This window comes from Perognathus longimembris, chromosome 16, assembly GCF_023159225.1.
Source record: "Perognathus longimembris pacificus isolate PPM17 chromosome 16, ASM2315922v1, whole genome shotgun sequence".
Taxonomy (NCBI): domain Eukaryota; kingdom Metazoa; phylum Chordata; class Mammalia; order Rodentia; family Heteromyidae; genus Perognathus; species Perognathus longimembris.
Window position 1 is genome coordinate 48,999,246 of NC_063176.1, and position 17,075 is coordinate 49,016,320.

General features: G+C 34.5%; 1 protein-coding gene across 4 annotated transcripts in view; it reads right to left on the reverse strand.

Annotated features, from left to right (window-relative positions):
• The window catches only part of Slit2 (slit guidance ligand 2), a 298,280-nt gene that overhangs the window by 85,148 nt on the left and 196,057 nt on the right, over positions 1-17,075 (reverse strand). For 2 of the 4 annotated variants that reach the window (XM_048364636.1, XM_048364634.1), the window contains exons 8-10: positions 14,559-14,722; positions 12,209-12,220; positions 11,125-11,263 (exon numbers count right to left, since the gene is read on the reverse strand). In XM_048364636.1, coding sequence (XP_048220593.1) covers positions 11,125-11,263; positions 12,209-12,220; positions 14,559-14,722 — 315 coding nt within the window. The remainder of the gene's footprint in view (positions 1-11,124; positions 11,264-12,208; positions 12,221-14,558; positions 14,723-17,075) is intronic. The other 2 variants (XM_048364637.1, XM_048364635.1) reach the window with 1 other exon arrangement.

Here is a 17,075-nt window from a genome sequence, read left to right on the forward strand (position 1 = left end):
CATAAACTATACATGTATGTATGTATGTAAGTATGTATATATCTATGTGTGTATGTATGTATGTATCTATCATCTATCTCCAAAAGATGGTTGTTATCACTTCTTCAAACCAATAAGGAAATTTTAGTTACAAGCTTAACTGAATAAGAAAACCAACAATTTTCACCACAACAGTGTTGTTAGGATGCTTAGTCAACACATGTTGGCTTTCTTTCCTTGGTGTTTCTCTTAGAACATGGTAATTATTTGCAAGCAGGAATGATTATCAACTCAGTGGATTCTATCACTTGTGGACTGGCGACTTAGTGACATATAAGATAATCTGCTGTGATTACCAGTAAGATGATTTTACATTAAAAATGAGACAATACTAAGGATAGGGAAATTTAAAAAAACCTTAAGCTGATTCTGAAGATATTGATAAGATATTAAAAAAGTAGGTTAAATTACATTGTCTATACACTAGCATTTAATTCTTATTATTTTTACATTTTCAGTTTAATTTATTAAAAAATCACCACAAAACATTTAGTTAATGAATCTTTAATAGGCCTCTTTAGTTCATATTTTTATGTTTCCTTTTGTGTAGATGATTTTTTAAAAAAATTCTGTAGTGATTAAAAGTATAACTATGCATAGAAAATAAAGCAATGAAATTTCTCTTTGTATAACTAATGTAAGCTGAGAAAAGAGCCCCGAACTAACAATATAGAAGTATGATTTTTGTACAGAATGACATGTATTAAGTTCCTATTCATCTCTCATAAACATTATGGCTCTTTTTGTAGCTTTCTTCCCCCCTTTTAGTTTGGGTGGCTTGGATTTAGGCAACATGGTGCAAATGGAACTTACTAGAATGATTTGTGAAAACGTAGTGATATGTATTAAAAATATGTTTTATTTTCCTTGTGGAAAAAATGGGGTAGTAACAATTTGTGGATCTGTACATGTACAGTTAAGTGCATACATAATATATTGCATTATGTAATACAAAGTCTTCATTGTCATTGTCACCAATGCCAAACAAGTAAATTTTCCACATGACTTGATCTTCAACATGTATAAATTACATTTTTAAGCCAATTAGCAGTCCAGCTTTGCAGTAAACACTTATGAAGCACCCATACCATTCATCATTCTGATCAAAACTAATTGAAGTTTTCATGATTGATGTGGCTAAATCATCACATATTCTCCTATTTGGAGATTCTCTTAGAAACACAAAATAAGTCCAACAGTGGTATTCAACAGACACTACATGGAAAACCAACTGGATATCTCATGGATGGGAATGTAAGGAAAAGACTGGGAGAGAGCAAAGGAAGGAGAGACATTGTTCAAAAAGAATTATACTCAACCCATTACCTGATTCATGTAACTGTAACCCCTGTGTATCAATCTAAAATAAAAATAAATATACAAAGAAAGGAACTCAAAACATTTTTATAATACCCAGGAAGCCCCAAATTTAGATTGATTGGGCCTGTAACAAACAACCCAGACGTGGCTGAATTAGTGTAATAGAATTGACAGTTCTTTGCATTTTCTCCATCTGTCTTTAACATACATGGCGAGACCCATGCCAAAGAATAGGACATAGATTTAATGGCATGAGGGATTGGGGTGCAATGATTCTGGCTCCTCAACTCTGATTTGTTCTCCACAGCCAGTATCTCCTCTGAGGTAGTATCAACCATAGATTCGACAAGGAAAAGACCGCAATATTCCTTTGGCATTTGAGATCCTTTTGCTATCACATGAAAATTCCAAAGTACCTTCTGTTTATTTGTAATGTTACTTGCAGCTGTAGCAGCAAGTGAATCCAGTTGAGTTCCCTCATAGGACCCTCATAAAATGACCCAGCGTATTTTTTAGACTATGGTATTTTATCTTTTTTGTAATTGTAGTACCTAGAACATTGGAAATTTAATAAATATCTTCAATAGCTAAGTGAATATTGGCCTCTAGGGGGAAATACTTTGCTAGCACTTTTGCCTCAAGACCATATCCATACTAACTGATTTTCAGCCTTCCCTGTCTTAAGATAACTTGTATCTTAACATTATCCATTTCATCTTATTTTATTTTTTCTGATATCATTCTAGGATGCATTCCCCTGAGTGTAAATTCAATGGAAATTTTTATAGTAGAGAAATGAGTCTTTTATTTTCCATTTGGCCTTTTAGCATTTGGAGAAAGACAAGATTATATACCTTCCTTCCTTCCCTTCCTTCCTTCCTTCCTTCCTTCCTTCTTTCCTTCCTTCCTTCCTTCCTTCCTTCCTCTCTTCCTTCCTTCCTTCCTTCCTTCCTTCCTTCCTTCCTTCCTTCCTTCCTTCCTTCCTTCCTTCCTTTCTTTCTTTCTTTCAACATATATAGGTACTGGGGTTTGACCTCAGGACCTTATGCTTCCTAGACAGGTGCTCTATCTTTTGAGCCATTCCCCTGCTCCTTTGCTTTTGTTAGTTTTTGAGTATCGTCTTAGGTTTATTTCCTCATCAGCTTGGACTGTGATCCTATTTATACTCATAGCTGGAGTAACATAATCAGGTTGGGTATTGAGAATAGTTTTGCAATGGGGTTGCCTCCAACTGCCATTCTCCAAACTTCTGTCTCCTACATGGCAGAGATAACAGGAGTCAGCCAGGCCTAATTTGTGTGCATTCATGTATATAAAAATTTTCATTCAAGCCCAAAATTAATTTAGGTTCATGATTCACTGATTTCAGGAAACATAACAGAGGATTGTAACTTCAATAAACCATACATTTTAATACATAGCTGCTTACTTCTTAACTAATATTACCAGAAGTATGATTAAGTCCTCTCATCAAAAAAGATAAGCATCAATATGTGTATACAACTTACAAATAATGTGTGTATATATGTATATATATATATGGACATAGATATGTATGTACACATAATGTGTCTGCAAATAAAAGATAATTTGGATCAAATTGGTATAAATATTTTTTTTCTCATGAGCATGCAGTTTTAACAATTTTTTTTTCTACATGGAACAAACTTATGAAACCTTTTCAAATTAATTGTTTTTTTCTTATTTCCTTAATGGTCATGATTTCTCAAGATACATAGACATAATTGGGAATTTTGCCAAAATAAAGAAGGAAAACTTCCAGTGGTTGCTGGTGAATCCAAGCATGACCTGTGGAACTACAAATGTATTTTTCATAAGTTATCTAATACAGTGTTATTGTGGAGCTATATTATAAAGAGTCCACTGTGGTTGCTGGTGAATATGAATTAGTGAGACATTTGTTTTTAACAAACATATTGCAATACTCTTTGCATGCTAAATAATGTATTGGGGTCCTGTATTCTACAGGTTATGAAAATTTCAGGAAATATAAACTAGAACCCTGAAAGTTTTTTAACAAATTCTGGATAATAGCTAAATGAAATTTGTTTAACATAAACTTACTTTATTACTATTTATGACTGCTCATGGAAATAAGGTTATTTTTGTAATATGTGTATATAAAACACAAACATATATATGTGTATATACGTGTATATATGTGTGCATACACTTACACAAAGAGTTGAAATCCTAGCCTTTATATGAACTTTAATGAGTCTTTCTTTCATTATGATTCTAAGACTTTTCACTTAATAGAATTTCTAGGCAAAAGGATATTATTTAATAAAAGAAAATCTTGTCCTTTGATAGTAATTAGGCAACAAGAACCTCAATTCTAATATGGTAAGAGTCTCAGTAAATTTAGGAATTTAGCTTTGAAACAGATTTTTTAAAAACTACAATAAATTATTATCTATAGGACAAAAAATTAAAAATGTTTCTAATAACCTCTAGATAATATAGTTTTTTATATTCTATTTTACAAACACATGAAGTAAAATGAACAAATTTTTACATATTAAGTAGTCTAAGAAACAAACAAATCTGAAAATATAAATTTCAGTGACAAACTCCTGCTGTAGGTTTGCTACTTCTGGGTAGTTAAGAAAAAAAACTTAACTGAAAAAAAATGACTAAATACTGTAGTTATTAGTATCCTCCAATAAACATAAGAATACACATGTGATTGTATGAATTCCCCCTTTTGCAACATTTTCTTAACTCATAGGGAAATACATCATTTCATGGTGAAACAAGTTTCACTTTTAAATTATTAACTTATTCCACAAGGAGAAGTCAGATGATAGACCGGTTCTTTCTTACTAAGTACATTAGAAGTCACATTGTCCACCCCACTTAAATGTTTTTATCAATGATATCTCAGTAGTAAATTCAAGTTGTTTACATCTGAACATCTGAAGAATCAAAATGTATCTTATATTTATTTTAATAATAGCAAGATGAAAGCAAAATCATCTAATTACACATAATATGTGTATGGTTACTTGGGATGTTATTAACTGCATTCTAGTTGATCAATCATATGACTTTTTTTTATTTGGTATTTCACTAATATTTGTATTTCTTCTAAACCAGACAATACAGAATGGACTATCTAAAAACAAGCTGATCAAATCTCAATTGCGTATGCAACTTAGAATACCTTTAGATAGGTAGACTTAAAAGTAAAAAAATATAATTTAATAAAGCTAAGGATTCAATATCTTAAAAGCTATAAATGAGTGAATACTTCAACATATGTGATAGAGGGTTTCTCCAAGCCCAAATGACAAGAAATTCCAAAAAGTTGTACTCAGCATCATCAACCGAGTTTGCACCTCGATAAATAGCACTTGAGGGTCATTGTTATTTTGTTCCTTTCTAAGTATCCATTCAAATTATCCGGAAGAATGTGAAGAAAGCAAAAGCCCTTCCCAGCTACTAATTCACCATTATGAAATGTTTTGCAAGAGACTTTATCTGTCACTGTACTGGCAATTAGTAGATTAGCCAAGTTGACAAAGCAAAGTGACTTTTTCTTCATCTTTCTTTTCTTTTCTTTTTTTGTTTTACAATTAATTTGCTTCATTCACTCCCCCATAAGAGCATGATAACGACTGTGAATCCTACAACTTGGGAAAAGCAGAATTTACCTTCCCCAAATTTGAGGATCTCTCTTGGATCTTCCTCCAGACAAATGAAAGGGAAAGAACTAGGGAGGCTGCCAGGAGCAGCAGCAGCAGACAGGGAGCACAAAGGCACACCTGACATAGGAAATGGTTACAATCTACAGTGTCACTAACCAATTGCCCCCTTTAACAGAATTTCTGTGCAATGGTTTGAAAAAGGTGCAATGCCACAGAAAAACTATACCTGTATCGAAGGGAATAAAATGTCTGCTCTGTGCCTTTCAATCGCAGCCCATTCAAAATTTCATACCTCAAAATGCTGTGGGAAGAATTACGGCAGAGGGTTTGAAATGCTGGGAGTCAATTTGCTATTTATGATATGGTTGCCATGGTCCTGCGTGGGCCTACATCTCCCTGAGGGCTCGAACTGCTTTGTGAATGAGGATTTCCACTAGCAGAGTTCAAAGTAGCCAAATGTAGAGAAGAGTCCAAGAGCCTCTTTCTACTATGCCTAAATTTATCTTCTTGTACACACTCAGTGTTTCCTAACTATAGTTCCCTCCATTCAATCCATATCCTTTTATTGCTTTTATTCCTATGGGGGAAAAAAAAAGGATGCTGAGAAGCTCCCCAGATTGTGTGGCCGGGCCTCCCCCCATTTGCTCCAGCAACACCCCCTTCCACTCCACGCTATGCTACATAATGCGAAGGAAATGGAGAAAAATTGACAGATATGACTTGGCTCCCATCAAATTTAACATTTTGACATTTACCAAAATATTAAATTAAATTGTGATAGGTTCCAGGAAGATGTAACTCAGGCAAAGATGAGAGCACTTAATAGAGAACAGGAAGCCAAGTGCTGAAAGGCAGAGACAGGAAGATTTCTAGTTGCCAAAATAGCGAGGACAACAGAACAAGACCCTGAGGCAGAATTATGAATGAAGGACAGGGAAGACAACTCTATCCAAGGCTGTAGGCAACAAACAACATGAAGTGACTCGCAACGTTTCAAACATTCTTGTATCCTAAAACTCCACTTCTAAGTTCTTAGCAGAGATTTCTTTTCATCTTTTCTTCTTTTGAATGCAATAATGAAATTTGAAATCAAGACTTGGAGCATTCGCAACAGATGCTCAATTGCTTTAGTCACTCCTCTAGTCCTTTTTGAGGCTAAGCCATACTTTTTTCCCAAGCAGATCTAGTTTTTGATTTTCCTACTTATGTTTTCTATAGTAGCAAGCACCACCACGATCAACCTTTTCTGTTCAGATGGGGTCTTTCAAACCTCTTGCCTAGGCTTGCCTGGATCTGCTATCCTCCTTATCTCAGCATCTCATGTAGTTGGGATGACAGGTATCAAACATTGTGCCCAGCCAGTGGTTAAGATGAAGACTCATGAACAATTTGGTGTGGGTTGGTCTCCAAGTGCAATCCTCCGGTCCCTGTCCTCCATTTGTTATGAGCCGAATGGCACCTGTGCACTGATTGTGTTTTCAATTTCTTCCATAATTTTCTAACAAGCCCAACCTATCTCTACTTTGAGGAGATTTGGATTTAAGGGAGGACAGTTTTTTAGCCACTTCGCAGCTGAACTATTTTTAAATAATAAATTAACTCTTTTTAGTTACTTTCTTTGTCTAGGTAGAAAAAAAATACATACTCAGACATTAAGAAATTTGAATTAAATGTGTATAAGCTTTCACAGAGAGAAAATATGGCATTAGATGATGGTGTTCATGATCCATTTTAAGATGCTTGAATTCCTCCACCTATGTTAACAAGAGTACTTCTGAAAGCTACACTGGCCCAGCTGAGGATAGAGAAGAAGAACCCGAAAACATAAATAGGGCAGGATATAAAAGAGTTTGGAAAATGAGGAAAATTAATGAATTGTTACTCTTCTAGTCCTATTTTAGCTCATTTTATTAAACACTCTATTCAATGTTTTTCTTACTGAATGTAGGCTTATATAGCACAATTTTGTCAACAGGGGAGGAATACTTTTAGTTACTAATACTGGATAATATATCTCTCCTCTCAGAGACAAGTCTACTTTAGATAAATTGCTGAGTAGTGCATTTAACCAACAGGCATTTATCAACTATATGTTGGCATCTAACCATTTGCCAAGGAAGTATATTTCCTATTAACTCTTCTGTGGTGATCAGAAAGAACAAATTTGTGCTTTCAAAAAATTCAGGATTTACTGGGGAAGACTGATGTAAAAAATCTAGGGCTGAGGATATGGCTCAAGTGGAAATGTGTCTGTCTAACACACATGAAGACCTCCATCCAAACCCCAGTAATGACAGTCAGTTCATGAATCAAAGTGTGCACAAAACTACGTGTAATTAAAATAGGTGACAATTAGGTATGGTGAAAGCCAGATTTCTAACCAGTGTTGATCTTGCATATTTTACTTTTCCTATTTCATTTTACCTTATTAGTACTCTTATCACAGGTCCATGAGAAAATTAAATGATATAGCTCTGTGCACAGCACAGTACCAAATTTTGCAGATACAAGATAAATGTTAGTTTTTTTCTATTCTTCTGGCTACAAACAACTTAAGTTATCACTTATAAATTTTTAATCTACAGCTTGACAGATTTCGCATATGTCAATGTATGAATTTATACCTACAAGAGAATCCAGGTTTTCCTAATTATAGCTATAATAAGATGATGAGTCATAAATAGTAAATATGTGTTTTACATGCCACCTCTCCAATATAGGCAAAACCAACTGGATGAATTATTTTTATAACTTTCATGACACTGAATTCTATCACTATACAAAATTCATAGAGTATACAAAGTAGAAGAACAGTGCTGTAATGAAGAATAGACTACATAGAATAAACCATTTCAAATGGCTCCTATTACCTTCAATGTATAGTCTACAAATACCCCTTCTATTGACATGCTACAAGAGCATTCTACTTTCCCTTCTCATGATCAAATCGGATCCTTTACTTTCTGTGAGTACAATGATTTATTTCCACAAGTCTTTTTATTTTATTAGGTTCTATTTTTCTTTTGTGAATTTAATTTTATTGTCAAGGTGATATACAGAGGGGTTACAGTTACATACTTAAGGCAGTGAGTCTCGCATGTCTTTTAAATCTCTAAGGTTCTCATTCTTCAAAAATCTGTGTGTGTGTGTGTGTGTGTGTGTGTGTGTGTGTGTGTATTTTGTATTTTCACTGTAAAGCATTTGAAGGTTGTAGTACTTTACAATGTTTATTTTATAGAGCAACAACAAACTTTTAAAAAGAATGTTTGGTTAGCCCAAGTCTTCCAACTGCTCCTATTATCTCCTCCCAGTATTTCTCAATGTTCCCTTTATTAGCACCAAGAGGAGGCTGACTTGCTGTCTCTCGGTCAAAGTGGAATTGTTCAGCACTAAATAATGATCAAACTCCAAAACCACCCTCATACTCGAGTTGGTGCATTAACAATGTGGTATGGTACCTGCTTCTGCAAATCTTTTCTTTTCTTTCTTCCTACAGGTCCCTTCCTGCTTTCCCACCAAAGCTTTCTGCTGTTGCTATTTAGGTACTTGGGATTCTCTTCTATTGCTCTTCTTCAAATTGCCCACTTGATAATGCTTTCAACTTTGACACTGTTAATTTAATTATTCCTCAAAAACATCATTTCAAGCCCATATATGTCCTACAGTACTATTTTACTATCTCTATATATGCCATTCTTAGCTCAGTGTTTTACAAACTGAAAACTCATTTTTTTTCCCTCAAGCATTTCCTTGCTCCTCTGCTTCTTATAGGCAACAGCCAACCCAGTTACTTGTACTTGACACTCAGGTATAAATCTTGGTCCATTTTTTTCTTCATCTGCCATCTCATCAACTGCCAAATCCCACTAATTCTGTTTTTGCAGTAGCTATTTATATCTGTTTCTGCCTCATCACTCCCACAGTTACCCAATAGTTTCTTCACTTTGGATGCCTCCCTTCAACCAATGTATTAGGCTCTTACTTCCTGGTTTGTCAAATCGTTGAAATGAAACTATCAGGTTAACTATTTTGGATATTCATTTAAGAATTCTGTGCCCAAACACATGAAAAAATAAAGGCTAATATATTATCAAGACTTTAGGAATGAGCTCCAGGTTATTATTTAAATTATATTAACTTCTACATTGTTGCCTATGAAATACCTAGCAAAGAGGAGATTCTCTTTGATGTATCTTACTTTTGTTTTCATTGCCAAAACATGCTTGTGATATGTTACTGATGGTTGAAATCCCACTTTTCATCTCTAATTCCTTTCACACCTATCTTTCTCCAGGTCTACGTTGTGTTTCTTCCCTGTCCAGTATTCTATGACTAAATTACCAACTATGGAATGATCACATATATTAAGTTTGCTTTCATTTGATGAGAGATTTCTGGAGAAATCACGGTGTTTTAATTTACGGAATGAATACTTGTGCCTTGATGTATACATATACACATCTATTGTTCATAAATATACTATTCCTTTTGACCACTTACTATATCATATCTATCAGATTCTTAGGAATTATTAAGGTGGTAAAATAATTGGTGGCTTTAAAGTTAGGTGGGGATATTTGGTTGGACATTAAGTTTTTAATTTTTCATTATGAGTTGAGTTTATTACACATAGTACAATACTTTAAGCATTATGTCCACCCTGTCTCTGTCCTGCACCTACTTCTGTGCATAAGGTGCCATTTGTCTCTCCCGTACATTATGTGATTCTTCTTCCAATACTCAGCTGAGGAGATATTTACAAGTGACATGTATGCGGATCAGTGTATCCAATAAATTATAGCTTGTGTGAGAACACTACTATTATTTGATGTTGGTGTCCAATCTCAGATTATCCATCTCTGCAGAGGACCATGTCCAATGCTCAGTATTCAACACATACCAGAAAATTTAAATTGTCATAGTGAATCTGGACAGCTATTGTTATTTTTATGTGAATGGAACGGTTAATTTACTATAATGATAAAATGTATGCATTGATGGGAGCAATTTTTAAAACAAAGACCTTTTTTTCCCTATCACAAGATACATAGGCCTCCAAATATTTCAGTTGAAAAGTCAAAACATTTAATTATTGAGTTTTAGTTTAGAATTGACCTATAAAGCAATAACGTAATGGAGTAAGTACCTGGAGGTATTTTCATTAATAATGTTCACAGAGATAAAGATTTTTCCCTAGTACCAACTTCCCAGGATGGTAAGTGCATTTAGATTTACATGTTATGTGACCATGTTTTATTTCCATGACTTAGCTATAGCAAGGGTACAGAAATGCATTTAGCACTTGCATACTCAGTATCTCTGAAATACCTCCTTATGGGAATTTATCTTTGGAAAGAGGTAGTCATTTAGGTTAAAATTCATTCTAATTAAAAATGATCTCTGGGGGCTGGGAATATGGCCTAATGGCTAGAGTGCCTGCCTCATATTCATGAGGCCCTGGGTTCAATTCCCCAGCACCACATATACAGAAAATGGCCAGAAGTGGCGCTGTGGCTTAAGCGGCAGAGTGCTAGCCTTGAGCAAAAAAAGAAGCCAGGGACAGTGCTCAGGCCCTGAGTCCAAGCCCCAGGACTGGCAAAAAAAAAAAAAAAAAAAAAAAAAAAAAAAAGATCTCTGTATTTTATATTGTAATACAGTGTGATTTTTTCTCTCTTGATACTCTGCCATCCCAATGAAATAGTGGATTGATTTTAGGACTCAAACTCTTGAGCAGGCAATGTGTGTCACCTATTGATCTGGTGAATATGTTTCATTCAGTGCATCTGGGTACCTATTTTTTGTCCCACCATACTGAGTTGCCAAAGGACAACAGCAACTCTACAAAGGCAAAACTTTAGACCAGGCACACACAGTTGATTTTTTTCCCCCTATAGTTTAAAGATAACCCTGTCAAAAGAAGAAAAAATAATACATTCTTTTCCTAGAATTGTATTGCTTTTAGATCTACATGTAAGAAAAACTACCACAGGTTTATAAACAGAATAGGGATTAATACATTTGGGAAAGAAGCTAATTAATCCGATATGATAAACTCCAGAGGTGGAGTGATAAGAAGGAATTTTAGGGCACATACATTTCTGTGATGGTCTCTGGCAGATTCGTGGGGATCTCAGTAAGCCCCTTCCCACGGCAGTCCACGATATTATTGCTGCAGGTACAAGCAGCAGGGCAGTGCAAAACACTGCAAGAAGGAGCCATGAATGACTGGTGACCTATAAAATGGGCGGAAAAGACAGCCATTAGGTTATTCCTTTATGTTTCATAGTTGTAAAACATGCAGACTTAGCACACTTCACAAACAGAAGACAGAAAGAAACTTCTCTAAATGACTGAACACTGGTTCTATTATTTCCAAACTCTATTTCAGGAAGCATGCATTTGGTACATGGGGTTAAGTATTCAGATGAAGAAAGAGATTTTCAAAACTGGTCATACAAAACTGTTAATATTTAAAACATGAAAAGAATCATGAGGAAAGCTAAACTCAGATTCAAAGTTAGAATTCTATTTAAAACTATTCCAAGTTCCAAGAAAAGCAGCAATTTCAGACTAATGAAGGGTTGCTTGTAATAAACTTAAATAGAGCTTGCCTTTAATAAAATTTATCTAACTTTATTTACTTTGCTTGTTTTTTTTAAAAGTACTCGAAAAGGTTTCCACCTGGGAAGAGATGGCTGTTGTTCCAATTAAGTTTTTGTGTCCAACAAATATGGAAGAAAATTGGATAATGCTGTTTGATATCTGTGTAGGTTGAAAATTGCTGTTTTCTTTGTAGTTACTATAATAATTTCTATGATATTCTCTTTTGTTCATCTGTATGGCTCTTTTCAGGGCTTCATATAGTTTAAGTTTTAAGACATGTAGTTACTTTCATTTGTGTAACAGTGCTCAGTGTTTAGAAATAAAACCATCTTGAATTGGAATTGTATGTTTGGGTGATGAACAACAGAGTATCAGCAGGGCGGTACCATGTAAGCTCCTGTAGAAGCCTGGCTTCTGAGGGTGGAGAGGCCCCTGTGTGGCCAGCTGGGGCAGTGTGCTAGCGGAGGCTGGTGTGCCGAAAAAACAATGTCTGCCACTATCCCCACCCCTTCAGACAAATTCCCAGACTACTGCAATGGTCTACGTCTAGAAACAGAACAAGTATGTGAACTTGCCTTCTTCCTCCTCTAGAAAGCAGGAAGGAAAAAGTGAAGAGAGAAAAAAGTGAGTAGTGAATTGTTAGTCATTTATTGGTTTATTTATTTATATTCAATAGCAATCAGAGCTACCAAGGGTATTCCATGGCATTACAAAAATAATTTTGATGAGATTACGAAGAGTGGACAAAATGTATAAAATGGTCTGAAAGACATCATGACAATCACATTCAGTGCTAGCAATGTCCCCTCACTCTTTCCAAAAACTATTCATTACTTACGATGCATTATTTCATTTTCATTTCTGGGTATGCTTGGGAGATGGGTTCAAGGTCCTCCCTAGCTATCAAAATCTATGGAGCTCAAGTCCTTTATAAATGGCATAAAAATTGTAGATAACACATGCACATCCATCCACAGACTTAAAGTCATCATAGAACACTAATAGTATTATCTACATTATATACCTAATACCTATTGTAAGATTACATACAATATCTAAAGCAAATATTCATTTGGTCATATTGCTTTAAGGAATAATGACAAGAAAAAAATATATATATATAACTATGTATATATTCACATATACTATATCTTATGTATATACTTATATATACATATATGTACATATACATATATAGCAATTCTTATATAAGCTTATACATGTATAAATATATAATTATGCATATATATTTATTCATAAGTAATTTATAAGATACATATTTATTTATAAGTATATATTACATATAGTTAGACTTAAATACTTACATATAGGTAAGTATATAATAAGTATATACATATATACTACATTTAAGTGTATTATATATTTATATGCTTATTTTATAAATATTCAGTGTAGACACCATTGCTTTTCAGATTTCCTTTATTTGTGGTTGTTTGAATCCCATGTCAGTAGAATCAAAGGCTATGAAGAACAGTATTTAAAATATTTGCCAGACAGAGTAGTTTAGACTTATCTCAGTTACTTGTGAAGGTAGAGATCATAAAGATCACAATTCAAGGCCAACCCATGTAATAAGTTAAGGAGACCCCATAAAAGCCAGCAAAAATTTGAGTGTGTCATCCCAAATACATGTGATGTAAATATAGAAGCCTTTAGTTCAGGCTCACCTTCAGGCAAAATCCTATTTGAGAAGTAAGTCAAGCAAAAAGAAGACGTGTATGGCTCAAATGTATAATTTGTGGCTAGCAAACACATGAGTTGAAACCTCAATATGTACCCCCAAATTATGATTTGTCTTGTTTCATTAGAGCTGATATGCAGCTCAATGCTTCAGGGCTTGCTCAGCCTGCATAATGTCCTTATTTGAATCCCTAGCACTGCAAAATAAAAACAAAAATAAATTCCAAAGTTTGTTTTATTATGTTCTCAACACATACTTCTGAAGTAGATCTAGCCCTATATGTATAAAATATTTTGACATGTCCGCATGTGTATGTATGTGTATATATGTACATACATCAAAGTATTTTATAAAATAGGTATATGTATGGACCTGTGTATACACAGTCTATGATGGAATCCTTGAACTTGACCATATAAACCTGGGCAAGATTGCTATTCTATTTTTTGCCAGTCCTGGGACTTGAAGTCAGGGTGAGAGCACTATCCCTGGCTTCTTTTCACTCAAGACTAACACAATAACACTTGAGCTACAGTGCCATTTCTGGCTTTTTCTCTATATGTGAATTGAACCCAGTGCTTTATGTATGCAAAGCAAGCACTCTACCACTAGGCCATATTCCCAGTCCAAGATTGCTATTTTTAGCAGTATTATAGTCTCTAATATATAGGTTATATATTGAACATAAATTAAGAGGGAAGTAAAATGAAGTAGAACCATGGAATACTTAAGGTACTTAAGAACAGGGAACTCAGTCAATATTAGCTACCATTTTTTATTTTGGCCAGTCTTGGAGCTTGGACTCAGGGCCTGAGCACTGTCCCTGGCTTCTTTATGCTCAAAGCTAAGTACTCTGTCACTTGAGCCACAGCGCCGTTTCTGGCCTTTTCTATATATGTGGTGCTGAGGATTCGAAACCAGAGCTTCATGTATACAAGGCAAGCACTCTCGCCACTAGGCCATATTCCCAACCCCTTACAGTATACATACATACATACATACATATGTATGTATATATGCATATATATGTATATATATATATATTTATTTATATGGAATGGGTCATTGTCAGTGAAGTACAAATATCCTAGAATATACTCTTATTCAATTCACAATTGGATCATTTCATGTTGTAAGAAATACCAGAAATGTGGAATGAATACCTCACATTCTGTCACTTAATAGGGCACAATGCTATAAGAGAATTGTTCTTTCTCCCTTACCACTGCAGACAAATTCTCGTTTTTGGACCTCTGCTACGTTATGGCCCCTCAGGTGGGCGGGGCCCATACACTGAGTGTACAGGCCCACTCGAGGCCTCTGGCGAAGCCAATCGGAGAGCCAGGCCAGGTGGCAGTCACAGTACAGGTTGTTCGAATGGAGTCGACTATATATGAGAAGAAGAAAATGCAGAGTGAGAAAACAATACAGTTGTTGGAAAACTTGAAAAATTCATAAAGAACAATAAGTAGCTATTATTTCCCAAGACAGATATAGAGAAAATGATGCAAACTCCAAGCTATTTTTTAAGTATTAAATGGGTTCACAAGCAACAAATCAAGTCTCTTCTTTTCCATGAGGTTAAGCAAATATACAGACGCGAGAGTGTGATGGTAACATTATATTCCCTGTCTCTCCAGAAGAGTCCAGAGAAAACAAGGCAAATTGATGCGCTATCCTAGTATACCAAAAGTAACCGTGGTGAACTAGGAGCGTGGAGGCAGGGAGAAAGAGGAAATAAAGAGCTGTGGATCTGAGCTGGAAAATTCTAGTACTAGTGGGCTCTGTAACAAGTGCTTGCAGAATCTTTTTAGCGGGTTATATTTTTGCTGAAGGAGACAGGATTACTCATTAGGGTTAAAAGAAAAAAAAACTTGTTCACATCAGTATCCTAATATCCTTCTTCTTCTTCTTTTAATCAAAGAAAGGATTAACTGCTTTTGGCTCTTGGGAACCTATCTCTAAAGAGCAGATGCTGAAATTAAAAGGCCTAAGTGCTGGTAGTGAAGGAATTAAGTGGGTCCCCTCTCTATCAGCAGGGTCCATCCCAGAGCATGGATAACTTCCAAGTGGCAAATGGTCCTTCTCCATTAATAAAATATCAGACAAATGTATCTACTAAATTAAGTAAATGACTTCAAACTGGCTTTTATGGTTTTTTTTTTCAAAGTAAAGGACAGGGCCATCTAATTCTATAAATCAAAGCATCCTTCACAGAATCGTCTATGACACAGTAATACCATTTTAGTCCTTTTTGCTGATGTATTCAATTCTAACCCAATAATGCTAATGGATAGTAAAACATGGAACTCGGTCCAGAAAGATAATTGCACTATAAAAGTGGAGTTTCTAAGTAGCAATGATAGTATAGAATAATGAAACAGACAAAGCCAAGAGAATGAAAAGTTAGATAAACGCTTTTTTGCATTCTGCTAGGGCCTGTGGATATGAACCAGGCTTTTCTACACCAAAACTAGATAGGATAGGTTTAGAGCCATGGTTCAAGGGATAAAGAATCTGCCTATCAGTGGTGAGCCCTTGAGTTCGAATCCCAGTACAATAAATAAACTAACTAAACAGAAACTATAAAACTAGAAATCACTTACTAAACCCAAGGCAGTATTTTGGCAAAGTACTTTGGGTAATCCTTTCTCCTTTGTTGTCAAAATGCCATCATTTGAAAGCAAAAATAGCACATTTCACATCATTGTCTGCTAAATATTTCTATCTAAACCTACTATTGCTACAAGGGAACAAATTTGGTTTATGCAAACTTGAAATGGTAGAAAAGATTAAAAAAAAGATTTTTAAATGCATCAGGCAGACAAACAAGTGCATTATAAATTATGACATATTCTTAAAATTGTAGATGATTGAATTATTTGTAGTATTAGAGGTTGTACTGTTGTAAGGATTTGGAATTATGATCATGTTTTTTTCAATAATTAAATAAAGCTAATGGGAGAGAAATTTTTTTTCAATTTATTGAAATGAGCTATTTCTGTAATTTGATAATCCAAAAGTTGCGTTTATAGACTTTTATGATTCTTTTCCTAAATCATATTCCATGAGGATTATGACATTCAGATTTAATATACAGAGTCAAGTTTTAGTGAGAAAAATGACGTTAAATTGGTATTGTGCAATTCACAAAAAAGCTAGCAATTCACTTTGTTTTTAACGAAAGAGAGAAATTAAATGTAATAGGTTCCAAATTCTAAACTGTTTTAAAGTGAGAACAATTTTGAAAATTGCATCAAAATATATTTGCCCTACTTAAAAATAATTTTCCCAAAGAAGTACACTTTTCTGGTTTTGTTTCCAATCATCTGTTACACACTATGTATAATATATTTTTTGAAACCCAGTTTGTTAGTTTTACCTGTGAAAATGCTATAAGTGTATATACTCCCAAACTGGAGTTTAAGGGTTACTTCTTTTTAAAGAGAAAACAAAAATGTTGTAGCTAATATTTTTTTAGAGAAGCACTTTTCCTTTATCAAATATCTTCTTGAGGTCTGTCTTTAAGCCATGAAAAGGTATTTTAAAATCTAAATGCTAATACAACCTTAATTATAAAAGCACTAGAGGCTGATGCTATATATTTTACATTACAGAGAATGCTGGAAAACCAGCTTAGCTTTATTAGGTCTGCTTGCAGTACAGTAATAAAATCATAAAGATTTCCCATTTATCACTTCTGACAGCCAATCAAGGAGTCTTCTATTTCTTAATGAAAT